The 23,393-nt window shown below is 39.5% G+C and overlaps 1 protein-coding gene across 1 annotated transcript in view; it reads right to left on the bottom strand.

Annotated features, from left to right (window-relative positions):
* OPRM1 (opioid receptor mu 1) overlaps window positions 1-20,828 on the bottom strand; it is an 83,653-nt gene extending 62,825 nt beyond the window's left edge. The window contains exon 1 of the mRNA XM_018557215.1: window positions 20,494-20,828. Coding sequence (XP_018412717.1) covers window positions 20,494-20,777 — 284 coding nt within the window. The 5' untranslated portion in view covers window positions 20,778-20,828. The remainder of the gene's footprint in view (window positions 1-20,493) is intronic.
* Window positions 20,829-23,393: the final 2,565 nt, after the last annotated feature.

Raw genomic sequence — 23,393 nt, 5'->3', positions numbered from 1 at the left:
TTTGTTTTTTTGTGGGGGGGGGGGGGAATAAAACAGAAGTCATTAACATTCACTCTTCACATAAATCAATAGGGTACACGGCAGCATTAATAATCACATTATCATTTTGAGTAAAAATGACCTCTTGCCAAGAATAGTAATAAAAAATTGCTGCACTTAAACTCCTTTGTGTATTCTAAAGCCTAAGAAAATCCCATTCTATGGCTTTTCCAGGAAAATTGTGGTTCACATCAAGAACAAAGCACCAGTGATATTAAAGTGTAGGCAGATACAAATCTTATAATAGTTTTGTACTAATAATGCATACGTTGCTGTTTACATGTTTCACAGTTAGCTCCCTCTTTATTTTACCTGCCTCATACCTGTTGATTTTAACCCTCAAAAGAAGGGTTACAATGCTAAAAAATCGCTGCCAAAATACATTGTCACCCATACATCCTTAGCATCCTTTCTGTAATAAAAACTGCTCTGGCACCCTGGTTGCTTGTCTCATCAAATTGTCACTGTAAATCAATTGCCTTGCCAATCTCAGCTTTGTCATATCTGAAACTGACCTCTTTGCTATTAATTGACATCTACTACAGTAGAAAAAGTTGTTTGGAGATATAGTTTTCTTTGAATTCCAAGATGACATAAGGGCTAGTTCTGACCCTCCCCTGTGGGACAGCAAACATAATTCAGCCATGTGATTGCTTCTAAACTCTTTGAAAAAAAGCAAAAACGGAATGTGTTAGGGTCCGATGACAGTGTAAAGCACTGGGAAGCTTTATTTAGTTCAACACATTATAGCAGTAACAAAGCCTTGATGTGGCTTGCGCCATGATGCTTAGACATAAAGTGCTGTAGAGCAAAACATGCTGCCCCCTTTCTGGCCAGAGCATCCCAGGTTGCTAGGCGCCAGGCAGAGAGATGTGTAAGGACAATACACATCTTCCTGCCCAGCTCGAAGCAACCTGGGATGCAGTTTCCTGCTCAGCTCCTGAAAGCAGTGATGTTGCTGGTTGCCAGGAGCTAAGCGCGATGCTTTGACTGGCATTCTTCTCAGCTCCTGACAACCTGTGATGTCACTGGTCAGTGACGGATCACCACACAGCCACATTTGCTGCCCACCTGCAAACCCTCCCACCCCCACCCCTGTTAGAGGGAACCACAAGCACCCCCTACTGCCTCAGGTGGAAAAAAGGCTAGGGACACCCCTTCTGTAGTGCATTTATCTAAATAAAGCTTCCCAGCGCTCTACACCATCAGCAGGCTCTATTTCTAATAAACCGATAGGCTTGGATTACTGATCAGGCAAATATCTTGTGATTTGTCAACTATAGTAAAATTATAGTGTTTTAGCAACATACTGAGGAATATGTCATCAAGTCAATAATACCAGCAAAAACATTGTTCCATTGGGCTATAAATAATGGTCCAAATTGACCCTCTTTTGTTTATGACTCTTACCTGTAGTACATTAGTAACATTTCATTGAAAGTGTAGCCCTTTCATTGTTAAAGGGTATTTGTAATTTAGGTAAATGTTTTGTAAATGTAATAGTTTCCCTATGCATAAATTGTCATACATAAGGCTAAAGTATGTTATGCGTGTGCTACAATTTTTCCACTTTACCCAGCCTCTCAACAATTGTCTTCATGCTGCGCAGTATGGTCTCAAAGGACAAATCTATATATTTCCTAATATATTACCAATCCAGACAGGTTACTGCCACAGTGGAAGGTAAGAACCAGAGCTTTATCCAATAGAATGCTCCAGACTTTTAAAGTACAGCTGTGATTTATTGCCTGGCTCTATTGCCTACCCCATGAGGTCATTATTTTCAGAGTCATTGACCTGGAACAAGTGGGGAGAGAAGTGGAAGGACAGTTATAAATCCTTATTTGTATACTTATTTCAGGGTAGCTGTTCAGAGTACTGAAGCAGGACAGTGAGTCAGGCACCTAGTATTTTAAAAAGGAGAAGTCAGCAGCAGGTTTTCTTTAAAAAATATGATGGAATGTTCCATTCCTCACTGGTCACTGAACATTGAGCAATCCATTCTAGGTGTAAGCAGCTAACCTATTTCTAGTTTATTGTTTCTGAACATCTTTTTGTTTGTAGTAAAACAAGAAGCTTAATAAAAAAAGTTCTGCTTTTTATTTTACTTAACTAAAAGTCATTTTTTTAATTTTCTAAATAGAGCTTACATCTCAGTTTTATTGTTTTTGCATTGCTAGACTTTTCAGACGCTTTCATTATTTGTACTTCACATTTGCAAAATAGCTTATCAGCCGTTCTTGCTATTGTTTTAAAAAAAAAAAATTCACACAAAGTCTGCACTTTCTGAAGTGTTTAATTCAGTATGTGAATATGCACAGACAGTGCCAAAATATTTGCTACATCTGGATTGTGCAATAAATTAAAAAAAGCTATTACTCGAATGCTTTGTACCGACACTACAGGGAAATGGGTTTCATCTGAGTTCTCCCAAATATTCTGCCATTGCAATGTATTCCTGATTTGAACTGGCAAAGGCATAGCATGCTTCTAATACAAAGAATCTGATATTTACCAAAAATATATGTTTCAAAAAAGTAAATACATCTACTGTAGCAGTCAACTTTTTTTTATTAAGGGAGGGTAATAATGTGTGTATATAGGTATACAAATTTGTACATAGGCCAAAATAGCTGATTTGGAAAAATTCTCCAATTCAGCTCACTTTCCAATTCAGCTATGTTGTCCTAGATTATTCACTTCTCCTGCGTTCTCCAAACTCTTCACCCTTTTGTGAATTACCCTGTTAGTTTAAAATGTCTACAACTATGGCTACATTCAGTATGACTTTACTGATGCTACTATGCTAGCTAGCTAGCTATATTGGATGTGCATGAACATGTGTTAAACTTTACATGACTAGCATTTACAGTTAGGCTAAAGTTATTCCATCAGCCATTTCACTTTGTACACTTTCAGCTCTATGGCCAAAGCGAGTTAGTCCTTGAGTTCTTACATACAGCTAGCATTAGTATATGATTCTGTCTTGATATGAGCTGCCTGCCACTCCCCCAAAAGTAGTACTAAGGCTAGGAGAGGGATGGGGGCATTATGAGCTAATCAGGCTCTACCGTGTGCATGATGACAGGGACCAAGAGCAGATGACTTGTGAGGGCATTGCTGCTCCTCCATTGTCTGGTCAGCAGACTGTTGGTGGAAAGTGACACCATTGCATTCCTAGAACAGAGATAGTGATGTTACCCTACTGACTGTGCTGTCAGAGATTTATGAACAGAACTATACATTCTTTGCTACATATGCTGTATTTGTAGGTATTTTCCTGAATTTTCAGATTTCCAGATTTTAAAATGCAGTAGTAGTAATGGATACATATAGTATATTGTATCTTTAGCAGCAATACAGCTAACAAATAACATCAAAGAACACTACTCTGGGTGTCTAATAATTTGCAGATTATTGACACACATTTATCTTCATAAGGAGGCAAACATTTGAAACACGCTATCTCAGCAGACACTACTTACTGTTAATGCTGGAACACTCCAGGGATAATGATGGAAGAGATACAAAAAGTGTTTGTTACTAGCCAACTAACCATAAAATAATTATGTGGTACACCTTATTTTAGTGTACAGAGAAACCAGTGTACAGAGAAATTCCATTTATTTACAAGCTGGAAGATTTTTTTGTGGAATAATTGCTTTTTAAATGTCTCTTATATTTTCAATTTACACTAAAAGAAGAATAGAAATCAATTAACATGCTGGCAACATTTAAAAACCCAAATTTTCCAAATAATAACCTATACACATATATGTACAGTCTCTCTCTCTCTATTTTTCTCTCACTAGATAGATAGATACAGCTTTATATTGATAAAGATATGCATGGGAATAATGAAAACTGCATTTTAAAATTAACTGCGGTATATGTTATGTTATTAATATTATTATTATTATTGTTATTATTATTAGTATTATTATTTAAAAGTATTAATATGTTATTTAATTATATACTTGGCTTGCTACAACCTGATCCTTCATTTCTTCTTGGATTACTTTTCATAAACAGTAAGTGATGATAATAAACTGCTCAATTCACCCTGAAAGTCAAACAAACCATAGCAAATAATAAACATATGACATTCTCCTGAAGAGAGGCAATGAAGCAGATAGTGTAAATATGACTGTGAATGCCAGATAAAATAGATAATTGTAAAGTTATAGTTCTACTATCTTACTGCTTGGAAACATTTGGTATTATAAAATTAACATTTGGTATTATAAAATGCAGGTTTGTCATTATGACGTACAGTATATATATTATAAGTCTACATTTTTAAGGCATGATATGATATACACACAGTAAATATATATTAGTACTCTAGTGGATGGTTCAGTTGAGGATGTAATTGTGATGCAAATCATCACATGAAAAGAAATTATCCTAAATGTCCTAAATGCCCCTTTCAAGCTCTGCCTCAGTGGTGTGTCACATTTGTTCCTTAAATATACCGGTACGTATGAAACTATATGTAAACATATTACATAACTATATACCTGGTTAACTGATAAATCAAAATTCCAAAATCAGTCCACTGCTACCATGTGTTCACCGGCAGCCTTACAGGTTCACACCAGAAATAAGGAACAACTTATAATGTGGTGGCTTTTGCCCTGGTCAGTTGAGTCACTAGAGCAAATAATTCAAAGGAATGGATAACCCAGCTCTCTTTCTATTATATTTCCAGTATGTGGTGGAGGTGTAATTCTGTGTAGAAAGATATATTGTTTTTGTTTCTAATTTATTTATTTATTTTTAAATGTTGGTTCCTGTCCTTGTGCCAGTGCCCAGTTCCTGCCCTTTGACTATACAATTCTCTGCATAATAGCCCTACAAATTTCCAGAATTTAACAACAAGATCCCCCCCTATAAACTTTAGATTAAATTAGTTGGCCTGACTAACCCAGCAATTAAACATAGTTAGACAGTTAGACATAAAAATTAAAGACTATACAGTTATGGTCTCTGAGGAAGGTATCTAAATTACTTTTGAATGATTCAATACTCTCTGCTGATACAACAGCTTGTGGAAGAGAGTTTCAAAATGTAACCGCTCTAAGTGAAAAGAAGCCCCTATGCCCTTTGTGGGTAAATCTTTTCTCTACCAATTCTAGGTGGTGGCCTCTAGTCTTTTTTTAGGGTTTTTTACAGTAAAAAATGTATTGCTGATGTTGGTATCACCATTAAACATTTTGTACATCACAATCATGTCCCCTCTAAATTGCCTCACTTCCTGTGTGAACAAGTTTAACTTCAGCAACCTTGTCTCATAGCTTTGGTCCTCCAGACCCTTAAATAGTTTTGTTGCCCTTCTCTGGACTCTCTCAAGCTCAAGGACATCCTTTCTGTGGATTGGTCATCAAAATTGAACCGCATACTCAAGATGAGGCTGAACCAGTGATCTATAAAGTGGCAATATTATTGCTTTGTCTCTAGAATACATTCCCTTTTTTAAGCATGACAGTACTCTGTTAGCCTTGTTAGCTGCAGCCTGGCATTGCATGCTATTGTTCAATAGTCACCATTATTATACTTACCCCAGCATTCGCCCATTGTCCATAGGCAAGTGTGAAGTCAAAACTCTTCCAGTAAGATCCTATGTTAGGATAGTGAGTATTCACCAGCAGTTTGCCCGACAAATTGTGACATTATCCAGTACAGGAACCGAAGGTAAAGTGAGTATATTTTCTAATTTTGTTTTCCACTTCTAATATTTTTTTCCACTTTGATGCAGTGATTTGAGATTGCGGGGGAGGCATGATGTACTAAGCGGACTTGGCCTTTTAATGCAAGGTGCACTTTAAGGCCAAATGCCATAAACATGACAAGGTCAGCAAGCATTTGTAATTATATGAACATTGCTACAAAAATAAAGACATGCAGAGTGCTTTCAGGTACTTTCAGGAAAAATTAAATGCATCTGAGAGCAGTTTGAGATCACAGTAATTGCTTCAGACTTGTTGTGCCCTATATTTTAACTCTTCCTTACTTGTATTCACATTGACATGTGCGAGACAAAAAAGACAGTTAAGCAATTAAAACACAGCACTGGTGATAATTCCAGCATTGTATTCTAAATTTGTTTAAACTGTTAATATAAATGCGTGCCGGAACTAAAGCAAAATGCAAACAGCTGCAAGTGACAAATGTATAGTACCTCACAGTAGGCTTCCTTGCTTAGTTGCTGACCAAGTTTGCATCTTATTGTACAGCCAGTACAGTGAGTGGGAGAAGAATATCCCAGCTCCATCATTTGCTCCCCTCTACCCAAGATATCAGTGTATTCTCACTGACTGTCCAGTACGTTGTGGTGCAACAATGTGTGTTGCTTAAAGGCAGCCCATTCATTTAAATATCCTACCAAACTACCATGTACCTAACAATATACATACTTCATTGTTTCCAGTGCAGCACACCACTATGCATCTTAGTGCTTTACCATGTTTTGTGGTGCTCAGCAACAGAGGTGCATTCTTCTAGTGTGTTGAGGTGGCATTGAAAATTAATAGCAACAGAACCTATTAACCCACTGTATGGTGCATGCATTACTGAAACCCATAGGTGTGAATGGGTCAAAATTATTATTTTCATTTTGTACCAATTAGGAAATGTAATTATTTCTCCACTACCAACCAAACATATATTTAGCATGAAAGCTTGATTCTATGTAACAGTAACTTTAACTCTTAGTAAAAACACATTTATGTATAAGACCATAATGACTGATATGTCAAAACTCTTCTTTAGCAAAACTGTCCCCAAAGCCATCATAATATATCCCACAGATGTACAATCACTACAGCGCATTTTGCTCAAGTGTTAGATAAAGTTAGGAAATCTGGACAGAAGTTCCAACCTTGCTGCTGTACCCAAAACCAAAATACAGAAACATAACACTTTCAGGCTAAGGAAAGCTGATTTAAAATGAAACATATATATTCTACATGCATTAGTATAACTGCCATTAATAATAATAATACTACTCATTTTGTTTGTTTATAAGGAATATTTATTTCTCAGTAATTTTACTTTAATACAACCTGTTACCTAGACATGCAGATTATACCATTGTAACCCTTCATTCTCCTTTCAGTAAGAGAATGATGAATTTGGGGGCCTAGAATAACAAAAGTGTAACATGTCTGTGAAGGTTCTCATTCATCCAGGTCATGGTATATCTGTAAAAAATAAGTCAAGGCAACTGGACTCGCTGTATTTTTCTCGAAGATGTTTCACTGGTCCTCCAACCAGCTTTCTCAATTCAGAATTACTTTATCTTGGACTGTGTTCGGGGGGAAAAATTCCAGTGGCCTTGACTTATTTTTTACAGATAAAAGTGTAACATGCACAGTTATGTTGAGACAAATTGTGGTTAAAAAATCCATTATACTTGCTATTAAGTATTACAGAACTAAAATGATTGCAAAAACTATTTGCATGTGTTTTATGCAGATCTGCCTTATGATTAAACAAAAAAGGACAGAACATTGTTTTGGTTTTGATGAAGAATTATGTTAGGTCTATCTAATGGATACATGCGAACTATGATTTTCATTGTATAGATTAAATGTCACCAAGTTGAGAAAAACTTGTCTTTTGTTTCATAGTTGAACTGATACTTCATTATTTGCATAACGTTGTATGGCAAATTCACTAATGGGCTAAATAAATAGCAAATCATTTGCATGTATGTTACTAGAGAGGTATCACACAGATGTTCCCTTTTTGCACAATACATTATAGGGCCATGTGTATTCATGGCTGCATTCATGTACAACCATCATTAAGCTTAGGCCTCTCTATAGATTCTGTCTGATTAGAAGCTATGATTTTAATGCTTAAAGCTACACTCCAGGCACAGTAACTAAATATATTCCTCAATAGCCACAAAGGATATAAATCCACCTTGTATGCACCAAATGCCTTTGAAAACCCATTGATTGCCATATAAAAGTAGCAGTGGCATCATCATTGATGCACATAGTTTGGGCAGAAAGCAGAGCTGTGGGAGAGACCCAGCAGGTCCACCTATTAGAGCCTGTCTGCAGCAATTGAAGGGGGCGGATACACATTCACTCTGCACAAGGAGAGAGAGCTAAGAAGCAAAATTTCACAGTGAATAATGATAATCTTTGTGATTTGACTTTCACAGTCAAAATATCTAAGAAAATTTTCCTATGGTAAAACCATCTGATCCATGCAAAGGCTATTTTTTTTTATAATAATAGAAAAGTGAATGACACATGGTAATGAACATACTGCATGTGTGGACTGAGACTTCGATATCCATTTTAATACATCCTTTTCAAAATCTTCATGATCTTTCTTTGAAATCTCTCATAGCTCCTGGCGAAATCATTTAATCACTGCTGCAAAAAAGTTTCAGCCAGGCTATGGACATTCAAGTGTTTGGATACTCATAACAAGCAGTAAATTAACATTAAAACAAACCCTCACTAACCTCTGTAGCTGCAGGTATTGTGGATCAAAGCATCCTCAAGGTTCACAGCAAAAACATTATTATTATTATTATCTTGCAGTAGTTCAGCAAACCCTGCTCCCCCATCCTAGTGCACCTGCTCTGTGTTAACATTATAGTTTAGAATGATGGAAAGGCTGCCGAGTCATTGCTAAGAGGGGGGATCAGGGTGAGCTTAGCTGTTCAGAGAACAGTTTGAGCAAATGCAGTGCTTCTGCTGTAAACTTTGAGGATGAATTGCTCAGATGTGATTTATTATACCAGGTGGTAGCATGCTCACAGCTTTCTAATTTAAGGCCTGTGTGCTGTGTCGTTAGTGTTGGTGTTAGTTTTAAATAAAGAAAAAAAACATTTTAAGGTGCTGAACTTAAAAGTAAGAGAAATATAAAGCTTCGGAAGTATGGACATTAAGTCATTGCATTGTCATTGTACATTCATTTAATAGTTATATTCATTGAATGGACAGTGAGTGTGACATTCATTGGGCTATGAATAGAGTAAATAGCAGATAGTAGTAACAAAAATGTTCTATCCCAGCAAATGTTATTGACCCAGCAAATGTGTTCTTTACAAATACAGTGAATGACTTTCTGCTGACTGAACGCTGATTATTATCCTGAATCATAATAAATACTCCACATATATAGTTCCTCCAAAATTGAAAAGCTACATTTATATTTAAACTGCTCCTAGTTTCAGAACTAGAAAATTGTAATGTTTTCGTATGTAGACATAGCAATGTAATTTTCCCTTGGTGTTTATAAATACATATTTCACCTTGTATCATTTTAGGAATGGACATGGTGGTTATTAACACTAAGGGGTCTATTCACAAAGCAGCCGAAGGATCTAGCCGTAGCTTTGGCCGATCCTTCGGCTAGCTTCGGCCCCAGGACCCCATCGGTTCAGTGGAACCGAAGGGCTGCTATACGGGCTATTCACTATAGCCCTACAGCTCCCGAAGTCGGCCGGGCAGCTCAGCCGAGCCGAAAGCATATGCTTCGGCTCGACTGAAGCCTGCTTCCGACAGCTGGGTGGAGCCTGGCTGCTCAGCGGCATTCGGCTATTCACTCACTGCTGTTCGGGATCTATAAGAGTAGACCGAACAGTAGCGAGTAGCCTGCCGGAGGTTCGACTTAGCCGATCCAGATGTTGGATCAGCTGAGTCGAACTCCCTCTGCACTTCGTGTCGGCCGAACATGCCGACCCGATTCCAAGCAAACCCACCCGATGTACAGCTGATTTCAGCCGATTTACGGCTGAAATCAGCCGTACCAGCCTGAAGTGAATAGCCGAACAGCGTTTGGCTCACTTCGTTTCAGGTCGGTCCTTCACTCGGCTGCCTACGGCAGCTTAGTGAATGGACCCCTAAGTTGTCAATCTTTCTTTATGAAAGGGATATAATGCAGGGGCACTCATTATATCCCTTTATAGCCAAAAAACAACATTTGGCTGTATTAATATTTTTTCCAATCCCTCATTCAGTGTAAGAGAACTGAAGCCAAACTTTTGGGTCAAAGGAGGACATTTACTAATGTACTCCAGTAACTCAAAGTCAGCATCTACTGCACACTACATGCTGACAGCGCAGAGCTGCGCTGCAGCCAGGAAGGATCACAGTAATATTGTCAAGATCAACCCAGCTACCTGATTGACAGCTGACTCAGCCTCTCTAGAGCCAGAGCCAGCTGTGCCCACCCCCTCCCCTGTCTGTCCCTCTAATAAGCACTGGAGAAATAGAGAGAGGGGAGGGAGGAATCCCTATGTGGAGCAGTGACTGACAGTCACTGCTCTGTGCAGGGAGTCTGTAAGCTGAGCAAGCAGCAGACAACTGCAGTGCCGTACACCGGCTCTGAATCCTGGAAGAGTACATTTTACTCTCCTTATACTTCTCTGGATAAGTAAGGCAGTGTAGAACGGTGTGGCAGGAGGCGACAGAAAAGCCTGAGAGAGCTTGTTATACGTTTCATTGTATTTTTCGGGGCAGGTAAAATGCATAAAAGTGAGAAAATCCCTTTTTTGTCAGTATGGCTTTTTTCCACCACTGCAGTAAAGTAGGTTGAAAAAAGTTTCTGCATGCTGTATGTTGACTTGAATTCTGGCATAAAAGTCAATTGAAGTAGGATTCCTAAAGGAATCCTGTATTAAGAGATTATGGGTGCTGCTATTTATAATTAATTTCCTTGGAACAAGTATGCAGCCAGAGAAGTTTAATTAAAATCAGGACTCCTGATGCGCATACTTGTTCTTAGTTAGTGACTCCAAAAACAACTGAAAACGTCAGATCAGCATAACAACCAGACAACTAGCGTTATGAAAGTTAGGGATGCACCAATACCGATACTAGTCCTCCTGATACTTATCCCGATACCAGAACGTCTGGTACCAGGAAGCTGGCTCCCTGCTCCCTCATCACCAGGGAGCATGGAGTTGGCTTTCCCGCCAATCGGCAAGCTGGGGTATATGTAATGACTCGAGAAGATGGCCAATCAGAAAGCCGGGTGGCGAGTCATTATCCGCCCCTGGCCTCCTGATCAGCCAGAAAGCCAGCTCCATGCTCCCTCGTCACCTGGTGATGAGAGAGCATGGAGACGGCTTCCTGGCCAATCAGGATGCTGGGCGGCATGTAATGACTCATCGCTCGGCTTTCTGATTGGTCAGAAAGCTGGCCAATCAAGAAGCCGGGCGGCAAGTCATTACCCGCCCCCGAATTCCTGATTGGCCATGCTTCCTCGTCACCTTGTGACTAGTGATGGGCTGAACACACCTGAATTCAATTCTAACTCAAACTTTCAAGCATGGAAAAAGTTCTAACTCAAACTTAGAACTCAATGTAAGGCTTGGCACACACCATACAACCATCGCAAGACTTTTGTCTTGCGATGGTTTTAAGGTAATTAAAAAAAACGTACGATCTGCCTATCTTGGACAAGCAGATCGTACTTGCGATGATTGCAAGCCGCGCCCCCCCTGAGGGGCGGCATTCCCATGACCGCAATGCTGAAAGGGCAGTGTGCGCTTGCGCACACCGGCCCATCCGGCTTTTACCTTACCAACATGCTACACACCTGCCGAACATTGTACGATGCTTGGCGGGTTTTCGAACATGTTCCTAAGATAAAAGTTGTGCGACCTTACAGTAGTAGAGGTCGCACGGCTTCCACACACCTTACAATAATCGTACAATCGTGGGATGTTAGATGAAAGTTACAATAGGTGCTCTAAAATTGGGCCACTAGATTTGGCGATGCTTTCACACCGTAACCCTTCAGTTATTCTTGACGAGTGCAGGATTGGACCATGCTCTAAAAATTAAAATTATATTGACCTGTCACACACCTGTCTCCTTGTTGGCCTTTCATACATGATGCAGGGCTTATGATAACATTTTATTAGAGAATGTGGAATGGGAAATTGGTGCTTGGGTGCAATACTTTATTGAATGTGGTGCTTGGTGCACTGTAAACTGTTGTACAATGACTTATTATAAAAAAGGAATTAAAAAAGAAAAAAAAAACAGGAACACCTGCGACACAGAAGGGGGAACAGCAATGAGGCAGAAAAAGAACCTGCTGCTGAAAAAAAAAGTAAAAAAAATAAAATTAAATAAAAAAATTTAAAAATAATAAAAAAAATGGGAACACCGGTGACGCAAGAGAAACGCCAGTGACGCCACTGACACACACAAAAACTGTTGTTCGACTCAAACATCGAGCCCATGACTACTGGTGACGAGGGAGCATGGAGATAGCTTCTTGGCTAATCAGGAAGCCAGGTGGCGAGTAGTGATGGGCCGAGCACCCCCATGTTCGGTTCGTATTCGAACAGCCAAAAAGTTCGAATACGAACTGGAACCTAATGCAACTCAATGGGGTTTGAACTTTTGAAAAGGATTGTCCCCTTTAAGAGGGCTTATATGCAAGTTATTGGCCATAAAAGGTGTATGGGGTTCCTGGTAGTGCCCTGGGGGACAGGAATCAATGAAAAAAAACAAACAAAAAAAACATTTTTAAAGGAGCAGTGATTTTAACATCACTTAAAGGGTAAGAATGAAAATTAAAAATTCCTTCAAATACCGTGCCTGAGGGGATCCCCTTAACCTGCCGGCAAAACTGACATTTCTAAAAAAAAAAAAAAATGACATTTGCTTTTTTTACTCTTAACATGTGCAATTCCCCCTCCCAAACAATACCAGACCCTTTTGGTCTGGTAGGAATGTTAGGAGGGACCTTTTTTTTTTTTTTTTACAAAAAGCATAATACCAGACCCTTAAGGTCTGGTAGGAATAGTGAGGAGGGACCCCATGTAAAAAAAAACAAACAAAAAAGGGTGTGGGGTTCCCGCTAAAAGTCATACCAGGCCCTTAAGGTCTAGTAGGAATTTTAAGGAGGAACCCCACCCCAAAAAATGGGGGGGGGGAAACGTGGGGTCCCCCCATAAAATTCCATACCAGACACTTGATCCGAGCTTAGGCCTGGCAGGGCCGGAAAGGGGGGGACTAGCGATCACCCCCCCTCCCTCCGTGTCGATGGGTACAAGGACCTCGTCCCCACAACCCTGACCCGTTGGTTGTGTGGGTCTGCGGGCAAGGGGGCTTATTTGCATAGGTGTACCCCTTTATTTAAGGGGCAACTAGATGCCACGCCCCACACTTGTGAATAAGTAAGGGGTACTTGTACCCCTACCCATAAACTAAAGGGTTAAATAAAATAGTTATTAAAAAGTCCAGACTTTTGAAAAAATCCTTTAATTGAAAAAAAAACAAAAGACATGTTTTTGACAAGTCTTTTATTGAAAAAAACAAACCCAAAAAATGGATCCACCGACATAATCCATGGTCAATCACGGCGTCCAGCATTGTCCATGACACCAACGAAATAAAAAAAATAAATAGAAATAATAATAATGAGAAAAAAAAACGCCGGACGCCGCCCCATCCTCTCCCCGCCCTCTCCCCGCCAACTCCAGCCGCATAATGGCATTTTGACAGATGGCGGCAAAACATAAACAATTGGGCGCAGCTAGCAGTGACAGCTAGCTCCGCCCAATTGTGTAGTTTGCCGGCATCTGATAGGCGAAACATGATTGGGCAGAGTGATCATGACTTTGCCCAATCATGGCTCCAAATGAGTACTGAGCCCTGATTGGGCAAAGTCTTGCACCTGACCTGTGTTCAGGTGCAAGTCTTTAACCAATTAGAGCTTCGGAGGGCTCTTTGCAGTATGGGACGTTGTGAGGTCGAACAGACCACGAACATCCCATAAAGTTCGGCTCGAACGACCGATGTTCAATTCAAACTCATGTTCGAATCCAACGGGCGGACTATCCCTAGTAGTGAGTCATTACACCCCACCCAGCTTCCTTAATGTGACTTCCAGTATCGGTATTTGGTATCGGCGAGTACAGAAAATAAAATATTGGTACTCGTACTCGATACCGGTGCCTCCCTAATGAAGATAATAGTTCAGCAATTATAGCCTACATATTTCTCTCAGTACAGGTTTCCTTTAAAATGCAATACAGCACACCTGAGATGCACATCAATGTACCAACAAATATTAATGCATGCATTCCAGTGGAATAAGCCTCCTATCTCCCTGCCTGCAGTTGCTGTTTAAAATGTAAAGATACATCAAAGATATTTTAGGATGCAAAATCTTTAGTTCTATGTTTTACCACTCTGTTATCCTATAACAGCATTTGTGATCTTGCATTGTGCGAACAAAAAATGTTTAGTCTTTGATTATAAAAGGTAAGAGAAGCCAATAATGGCAGCTGGAGATTCATGCTTCTATACCGGGAAACACAGTAAGCCATAAAAATAAGTGACACAATTATTCTGGTCAGCGCCTGCCTATCTATCATGACACTAGTCTACAGATAACGCTAAAGGTCACTTGAAAATGGCAGTGTCTTTAATATGGGCATGATATGAATAGAACACTCCAATTACAGATAGGACGTGTCTTTATTGACTTCAATACGACACATCACACAAGTGCAAAGTTTCAGGGTCACACAGGATTCCCTTCCTCAGGCAAGACATATGATACGGACAGCCTCTCTAACTTGGCAGTGTTTCTAACATAGCAATGGATGTCAGTTAAACATATGTGCCCCTAACAAGGCAGTCTCTCACACATGGCAGTGCCCTTAACATGGACAGTCTTTCTAACATAAGCAGTTTATCTAAAATGACAATATTAGTTAGTTGAAGCTTTGGTGAGCTAAGTAAAAATGTACTTTAGTAATTCAACCCTAATCTGCAGAAATGCACACAGTGTTTATCATGCCTGTGACAATTGCATTTAATAACAAATGGGGAAAGGAGAAGCGCCTCAAATAACAATAAAGTGGACAAAAAACTCCTGGGTTCCAGCGTCAATCTATAATAAGCAAAGTTCCCCGAAAATACGGAATCCCAAAATAGGAGCTGTCTATAATAATCAAACAGGTAATGATAATGTAACAAAATTTTAATGAGAATTAATAATAAAAGTAGAAAAACATATAAATACACCTACTGACAAAGAACATCTAAAATCAATTAAAATGACAAACAAGTCCTCCCTGATATCGCCCTGTGTTGATTGATGTAGATGAGAATCTAGTGACCGTTAGTGATGGTCACAAAGAGTCACTGATATTGGACACAAGCGCTGTGTTAGGCAAGCAAATACTCAGTATCAAAGAAAAGAAAAAGAAGGAATTACTCACTTCTGATGTGGTTTAGGTGGTGAGACAATTCCTAACAAAAAAGACTTCAAGCATGCATGAGGTAATGGTCACAATGGCTGTCCATTGGTTGTGGGTTTGTGGGCAGGGGGGCTAATTCACTTTGGTGTACCCCTTTGATAAAGTGGCACCTTGGTGCGCTCCCCCCGTTGTGAATGAGTAAGGGGTACTTATACCCCTACCCATTCACTAAAGGGTTAAACCAAAAGTTTAACAAAGACATTAGACTTTAGAATAAAATCCTTTAATTAAAAAAAAGTATTTTATTTAATCCCCCCCCCAAAAAAATGGATCCACTGATGTAATCCAGAGTCGATCATGACGTCTAGCATTGTCCATGAAGACAACGACATGGCAAAATAAAAAAAATAATGTAAAAAAAAGGACGCACGCCGACCTGACCGCATGCGATGAACTCCCGCCACATAATGCAGAGTCTGACAGATGCTGGCAAAATATAAACAATTGGGCAAAGCTAGCGGTGACAACTGTTTACTATTGGCCAGCACCTACCAGAGTCTTCTATCCTGGGCAAAACAAAAATAACTGGGCACAGTTGTAGTTGTTTAATGACAGATCAGCATACCCAGGTCATTTGGAGATGCGCTTATCTGTCATTACAACTGGGCAGAGCGGGCCGTGAGATCCCGACTGGCTCCTCCCAGCTGTCATTTGAGTGGAGAACGGTCGGCCCTTTGACCGACCTTTCTCCACGCTTCAGGTGTCACTAGGGCTCAGCCAAGCCGAAGCCTATGAATTTGGCTCAGCGGAGCCGCTCGGCTGCTGTTCAGGCTATGGTGAATAGCCCTTACAGCAGCCCTTCGGTTCGACTAAACCGAACGGCTCAGGCGGCCGAAGCTATGCCTGGATCCTTTGCCTCATCTGTGAATAACCCTCTAAACGTGTATGTCCAGCTTTATTTATACTTTATGTTATAATTATTGCACAGCTTTGTTAATTTGTATATTATATCTACCCCAGAGTTCACCTTTACAGGTAATATAAAAAATGGTTGGATAAACCCACAAGGGCTTTTTCACCACTATTTCTCTTTAATGCTGGCTTTTTAAAGTAACAAATACAATAATATACATGTTTGATGAAAGGTTTGGTGTAGAATAAGACTTTTGGTCGTTTTTGTGCATTTTTATAGAGGTCTATACATCAAACAAAAAAGAGGGGCAATTAAAGAGAAAGGAGGGACAGAGGGATTAGGCTCTATGAGGGACAGTGATAATGTGTTGAGCCTCTATGCATATCAATTAATAAAAGTTAAATGATCACTTTTAGAGAAAACGATAGAGTAGCTATCAATGTTGGGCCATAGACAAAGACCGTAGTGACGTTTAAGGCAAAACAGGAATCAACTTGATAAATAGGTAGTTTAAATAGATTCTGGCATACATTTATCCATTTAGATACTTCTGTTTCATTCATGCATATAGTTAATCATTTATCTGCGATCCGGAAACAATTCTAAAGGAAAGGTTCAATGGACAGTTTAAGAGCTGTTAAACGTATGGATTACAAGAAAAACAGAGTGCGCTATGTAATCTAACAATATCATGCTTCTAATAAAGAATAGATTACTCCACAAAATTGAAGCATAAGGATAAGCACCATGTGGGAATATTATCTCCTGATTCAGATGTTATTTGGGAATATAAAAGCCCCTGTTTTTCTTATAGCTCTCTGTTTTGAAGAACAATGATCCAAGTATAGAAAGCAGCTACTGTATGTTTGCTCATTTCTTATACTACAAATGTATGTTATTTGTTGTTCCTGCTGTTTACTGCTCTGCTGCCAATTACATTTGGAAATCCAATGCCCTATAGATGGCAGTCTTTACACATCCATGGTGCTAAATGTAACTCTAAAGCTCTGCTTTCCTGTTCTCCTGTTGTAGTCAAAATATGTTTATTTTCTTTTTTTGTGTAATTGTTATTTTCTAATAAAAAGGGGGCCTATTGTAATAAAATTACTTCCTTTAATTACACAAATGTGGTCTGATGTTTCTATTTTTGTTCTTAATCTATTTTATAAAATTTGAATGCACAGAATATAAACATATTAAAAATTAGATTGGTTAAAAAAATATCAAGAAAAAAAAATCAAATCAAACAACTGAACCTAAAAAAAATGGGAAAAAACTATCAGGGTTATTAACAAAAGGGTGAAGAGTTTGGAGAAGGCAGGAGAAGTGAACAATCTCGGGCAACATAGCTGAACTGGAAAGTGAGCTGAATTGGAGATTTTTCCAAATCAGCTATGTTGTCCTAGATTGTTCATTTCTCCTGCCTCCTCCAAACTCTTCACCCTTTTGTGAATAACCCTGTATGTCTCTCAGGCAGTTCCTGATTCCATTAAGAAGAAAATTACACCAAGTGATGCCAAATATTAGGGAACATTTCAGCCTAAAAAGAGCTGAGAAAATCTTCACACACTGGAAGCATGTACAAAAAAAAAAAGCTGCTGCCAGATTATTTAATTGGTGAAAAAATATGGAAAACGATGCACATGAATTGCCCAAAACTGCTTAAAGTGACTGTCATTAGGATAACTAACTTCATCAACAGTACAGTCACCCTGTAAACGTAGAGGATCCATATTGAATTTTCCAGTGGTAGAACCAAAAAGGAAACTGCAGGAAAGGTGTGTGTTAAAATGTTTCCACTAGGCTGATCCCCAGCTGATGTACTCTTAAATAAGTCCAATACTTGCTCCCCTCACTATCCACTTGGGTTCCTCCTACCAGCTCCCACCTCACTAGAGGAACCACAAGTTGGTGGGAAGAAACACAGCACATAGTGGGGGGGAGCAGGTGTTCAAAACACTTGCAGCAGCGAGGAATGAGCAAGTTATAACACATGGACCCTTAGAAAGGTAAGTATTTGTCCCCCTCTTTTACAAAGTTGCTTTAGATAAAGTTTGTGATCCTAATGATAGAGTGACTTTAAAATTGCAAAATTGATTTTGTATGAACACAATAACAATCTATATATTGTAACCTTTCATAAATATGCCTCTATTCATAAATAAAGTATTAGTCAATTTCCACATATGCACAGAAGCATTCATTAATTAATGTTATGTATTAATTAATAATAGATTAAGGGAATAAACACAGACAGGCCTTTTCATGATTTTCAGGCTTTGGAAATCAGTTAATTAGTATTAAGTAATTCATTAACATGTACAAATTTCAAGCAATGTTCTGCTGTTACTTAGAGCAACCCACCTAATAACCTTCAATTGTAGTTTAGAGTGCTAAGACAAATAACACTGATGAGAAGGTGGTTGCTATTAGCAGTGGATATAGTTTATTTTTGTACTACTTTATGTTATCAAGCAGAACTTAATTGATAGAGGTTCTACGTTTCATGATTTTAAAGCATATGTCCACCCACAAGTTCTATTTTAGTTTTTGGTGGGTATTGTTGGGATGAATCACCAGATTCTTGGAGGTTTACCCACAATAATTTTAATATGTAAAGGTATCACTTTATTATAGCTGGACTTCTAGAAGATATCTGTCTTCAATATTAAGGAAAGACACCCTCATTTGGCCTGGCATTGTCCACAGCAGGTGGGGAGAACTGAGAATTCTGGTGGGGATGCCATTCCACTGGAGTTTCTGTGAGATATAAAATACCGGAAAGTTATTCAACTTGTCGGCTTGTTTTGGGTTGAGTTACGGGATTAAAAAAAAACCCCCACAAATTTGGGATACCGGCCCTAATATTGTGTTTTTTGATACTAAATAAAAGAAAATAAAAAATATGTAAAATGAGTTAGACATATAGAGTTGTGTAATAACAGGCATATTAGTGGGGCAAAATGCAATGAACAATACAGTATCCTAAAACAGCCAATCAGAATGTATATAGATTTTTGCACATCAATGGTATTTTTTAACAATTTCATATTAAATAAAATGAAATTGTTAATGAATACTAGGTTTGTACATACGTGCAATGGTGTTAATACTTTATGAAATTGTATATAGTTTTACCATATACAGTATGCAGTTTTTCTGATCAGTATAGACATTAAGAAGTCATTTTCCAGTCCTTTAAACACAATTAAAGCAGACCAGTCAGTAAGATTAAGGATTGCAAAGAAGCATTTAATTCTTGCTTAGAATGACTGACATGGTTGAGGAAGAGAGTGTGTTGTGCAGGTTATTAATCATAAGCTTTGGCTCCTGTTCTTCCGCTAGGGAGGGGGGGGGTCTGCTTTGTATAATGCCCCTGCTTCACTACCATAATATCTGATGTGAAAAAAAGAAAACTAGTGTAGCCTCAGACAATTCCAGACTCCTTGTCATGTCCCCATAATTCACTGTCTTATATTGGTAATGTGATCAGCAGGAGATTAATTTAGTCCTTCTCTCTGTACATTTCCTTTTCCTCAACCAGCACAGTGCTTATTGAACAACCTCACGCAAGCAATATCAAAGCAGAAGCACATAGTCATTTCTGAGTTTACATGGAGAGAGGTGAAGAGAAGAGACAGGAGTCTGCTGTATGAGTATCTCAAACAGCAACCTGGCATACTAGTTCAAATCACAATGCCTTATCTGATGAAAGGTAATGCAATGGCAAATAATGAACATTTGTGTCTGACCTTTTTTTTGTACATAATAAACTGTAAACAAATTAATTCCTTCACCATACTTGAGTTAAGAGGCTTACGAATATGTAATTATAATGAGCTGACAAAACCATTGCCTGCTTTAGCTTTACCCTTTCTCAGTTATAAGTCACTTAACCTGAATTTCTCACTTTTATCATTTCTTTCAGTAAACCCTTCACTTACACTTCTTTCTTGTGAACGCTTCATTTCTCCTTCCAAATATCACTCCTTTACACCTCACTGCCTCATAATAATTCCCCTCCTATCACTTAACACTTTCACCGTCACCCCCTAGCCTACCGGCTCTATCAACTTTAGATCACTTAACCCCGCCATGCCCTTATTGTACTTCTATCATCTACTTTATTCACTTCTGGCTTCTCATTCTTCAACTCTCCATATGTCTAATATTGGTAATAACAACTGTGAATGAATTGGAGAGGTATGAGAAGGTAACAGTGGTGGGTCTGAGGTTTAAGGTTCCTCAGAGTGTAAGGTGTAGTAGTACCTGAAATGTTTTGAGATGGAGAAGGAGGGCAGGCATGCTGATGGCCAAGGGAGGGGGGCATCAATCTGCTTACCTGACAATGACATACATGACCAGAACGTTGCCAAAGAGCCCAACCACACAGATCATGGAGTAGAGAGCAGCAATGATGATTGCTACGATGATAGAGTTGTCCTCAGGGGGAATGTCTCGTCCATTGCAAAGAAAGGACTGGTTCTCATCCAGCCTGGTCATGTTCCCCAAGACACCAAATGGACATGGTATGGCAGACAAGGTGGCATTAACACCTAGAGCTCCTGTGGTAGTGTTAAGCAGAATGTCAGCAGGTGGCAAGGAGCTGTTCAAGGTAATGTCCATTTTGACAGTAGCAAGTGATACTTTAGAGGTAAGACAGGCTAGGATATGACTGCTGTAGTATCCACAGTCCCTTCAGTCTCCCTCACATCTTCCTCCTCCTCTTTTGCTACTTCCCCCTTCTCCTCTCCCCCTCCTCTTTACAGTCACAGAGAGAAACCTTTCAGCCTGCAAGTAACTAGGCAATGACAGAGAAGAGGAAACAAGCCAATGCTCTAGCTGCAGCTTTGATGCTGAATAGAGTGGTCTCTATAGCTGTATTCAGTGTCCATGTGTTGACATATACACTAGCTGCTACCTGCTGCATCTATACGGCTCCTCTCTGCACTCAATATTCCCGAGCATCTTTCACATGCATTGCCAACTAGTATACACAGCATCCCCTTAGTAAGGCTCGTTCTCACTTTTTTTTATGCTCAGTGACAAAAACAAATCAATGATGACCCTGAAACCATGGACTTCACAGAATATCATATAGTATCAGTGTTTTCAGTGACCCTGAGAGATGTGAATACTATCCTGACTCTGAATATCTGAGCAACAGATATTACATACCTCAATCCTCTAGTCATGTTAGCTTAACAGCTGCCAGGATGGAAGTAGCTTCTGATCAATAAACCTTGTGGAAGCCCATGTAATGCAGAGATAAGGTTGTCAGCTCCCACCATGTACACAGTGTTTCATTTACCTTGGCTGTCATGACTGAGGTAGAAAGCTGAAAGGGACTCAGTGAAACAAGCATTCATTCCCACTGCACACATTATAGGCATCAAGTGGAAAGCATAGCTTTTCCGCACCGTTACTTCCCCACAGTGCCACATTCCTACTGACTACTGAAAGAAGTAGAACATGTCTAGCTGCTTTATCACAAATGTGCACTTAAAATCTGTTTCATTTACCAAAAAAAAGTTATAATGGTTATAGTTATAATATAACAGAAGATGTTTTCCCAATATTAAACACTTGCATATGTGCCCATTCATTGAACTGTGTTAAATGAAATCTATACCGAAAGACAAATGGGGGCAGCCATTGCTGACCTAATAGCTCCCTGCTGATGCTAATTCCCTGGATATTACATTGACTCAGTGAATTCAGTAATGTTTGGGTCAATGACTTGGGGCAATTATGCATATCACAAAGGTCAGATGTCCTTATTTGCTTTCCTATTAAAGCTAAACTGACACAAAGTATTGGAAGAGTATAAACATGACAGCCATAAAACTAGTATTTGCAGAGTAAGAAGAAGAAATTACAGCCTTTATGCTTCTCTCAGGAAAGGTTTCCTTTAAAGAAATTATTCTCTGTGTCCCTCTCCGCTTCCACAGATGCATACTTACTGAGATCGTGTGCCTGGGGACTCCCACATTTGTTTACATTCAGCACCCAACACCTCGCACTGCTGGATGTGCCTGCACAGTAGAAGTCTATGAGGGTCTTTTCCCTGTGTCTCCTGACAGGAAGATGAGGGTAGATGAGCCGCAGTTAGGTGTAAACCGTAAATGTACAACATTGCCTGTCATAAACAATACCATTTTTTATAAAATGAAATATGGTTTGTAACTTTTTACCTCCTTTATTCAATTTCTGCTGTTTTCCTACATCCTCTTTGCAGCCACTACATACTGTACATGCTCACCATGAAGGCTACATGGTATTTCTCAGGGCAGGTTTCCTGAACTGCGGGTCATGCCTCAGGAATGCATTTTAATACAGCACTTCTAGTCTCCATTAGAAGCCTGCGTGACAAGGTAACAGCTCAGGAGGATAGTTGGGAAATAGGTACAGAGCTTTTTCACCCTATAACAGGAACTGAATAAGATAGATATACAGTATATATATTTGCCCTTTGCTGCTCCCTCTGCTCGGTTACAGGTGAACAACACTCTCTCCCCCTCTTTCCCAATGCAAAAGGACGCATTGGTCAGGGGTGTCCCTGTTCACCCCTGCTTTTTGCCTTAGGTATTGAACCTCTGGCCTCCTTGGTTCGTACTTCTTCTGCTATTAGGGGGTTTATCAGAGGAAGCCTTGAGGACAAAATTGCTCTATATTGCTCTATATGCTGATGACACACTCCTATTCCTGGCGGGCACCCAGACCTCTCTTACTTCAGCCATGTCCTTGCTCTCTGTTGGAACCCACAAAAAATATCTAGAAGGATTAGTTCTTTATTTAGGGATCCTATTTGTAGAGGTAGGCCACCCAGCCTCAGGTTAAAGTCCCTTCAATATCTTAAGGAACGGGGAGGATTGTCTCTTCCAAACCCCTGGCTCTATTATTTAACTTAGCAACTTCAACATCTAATGCAGGGGTAGCCTAACTCCGGCCCTCCAGCTGTGGTGGAACTACAAGTCCCATGAAGCATTTCAAGATTCTCACAGCCACAGACATGACTTCCGGAGAGAGATGCATCAAGGGATTTTTAGTTTCACCACAGCTGGAGGGCCGGAGTTTGGTGAAACCTTATCTAACGGGTTGGTCCCGGTTACATGATCTCCCCGTCAACACTCAATTTTTTCACATATGTTTGGAAGGCAGGCTCCTCTAACATTATTGGAAACCACATTATTAACCCACTCCACTTTCCCTACACCTAAAATGATTGCCAAGGTCTGGGTG

This window comes from Nanorana parkeri, unplaced genomic scaffold (assembly GCF_000935625.1).
Source record: "Nanorana parkeri isolate BGI_ZX_2015 unplaced genomic scaffold, ASM93562v1 scaffold273, whole genome shotgun sequence".
Taxonomy (NCBI): domain Eukaryota; kingdom Metazoa; phylum Chordata; class Amphibia; order Anura; family Dicroglossidae; genus Nanorana; species Nanorana parkeri.
Note: the sequence above shows the minus strand (reverse complement) of the source record. Positions and strands in the feature narration are given on the sequence as shown.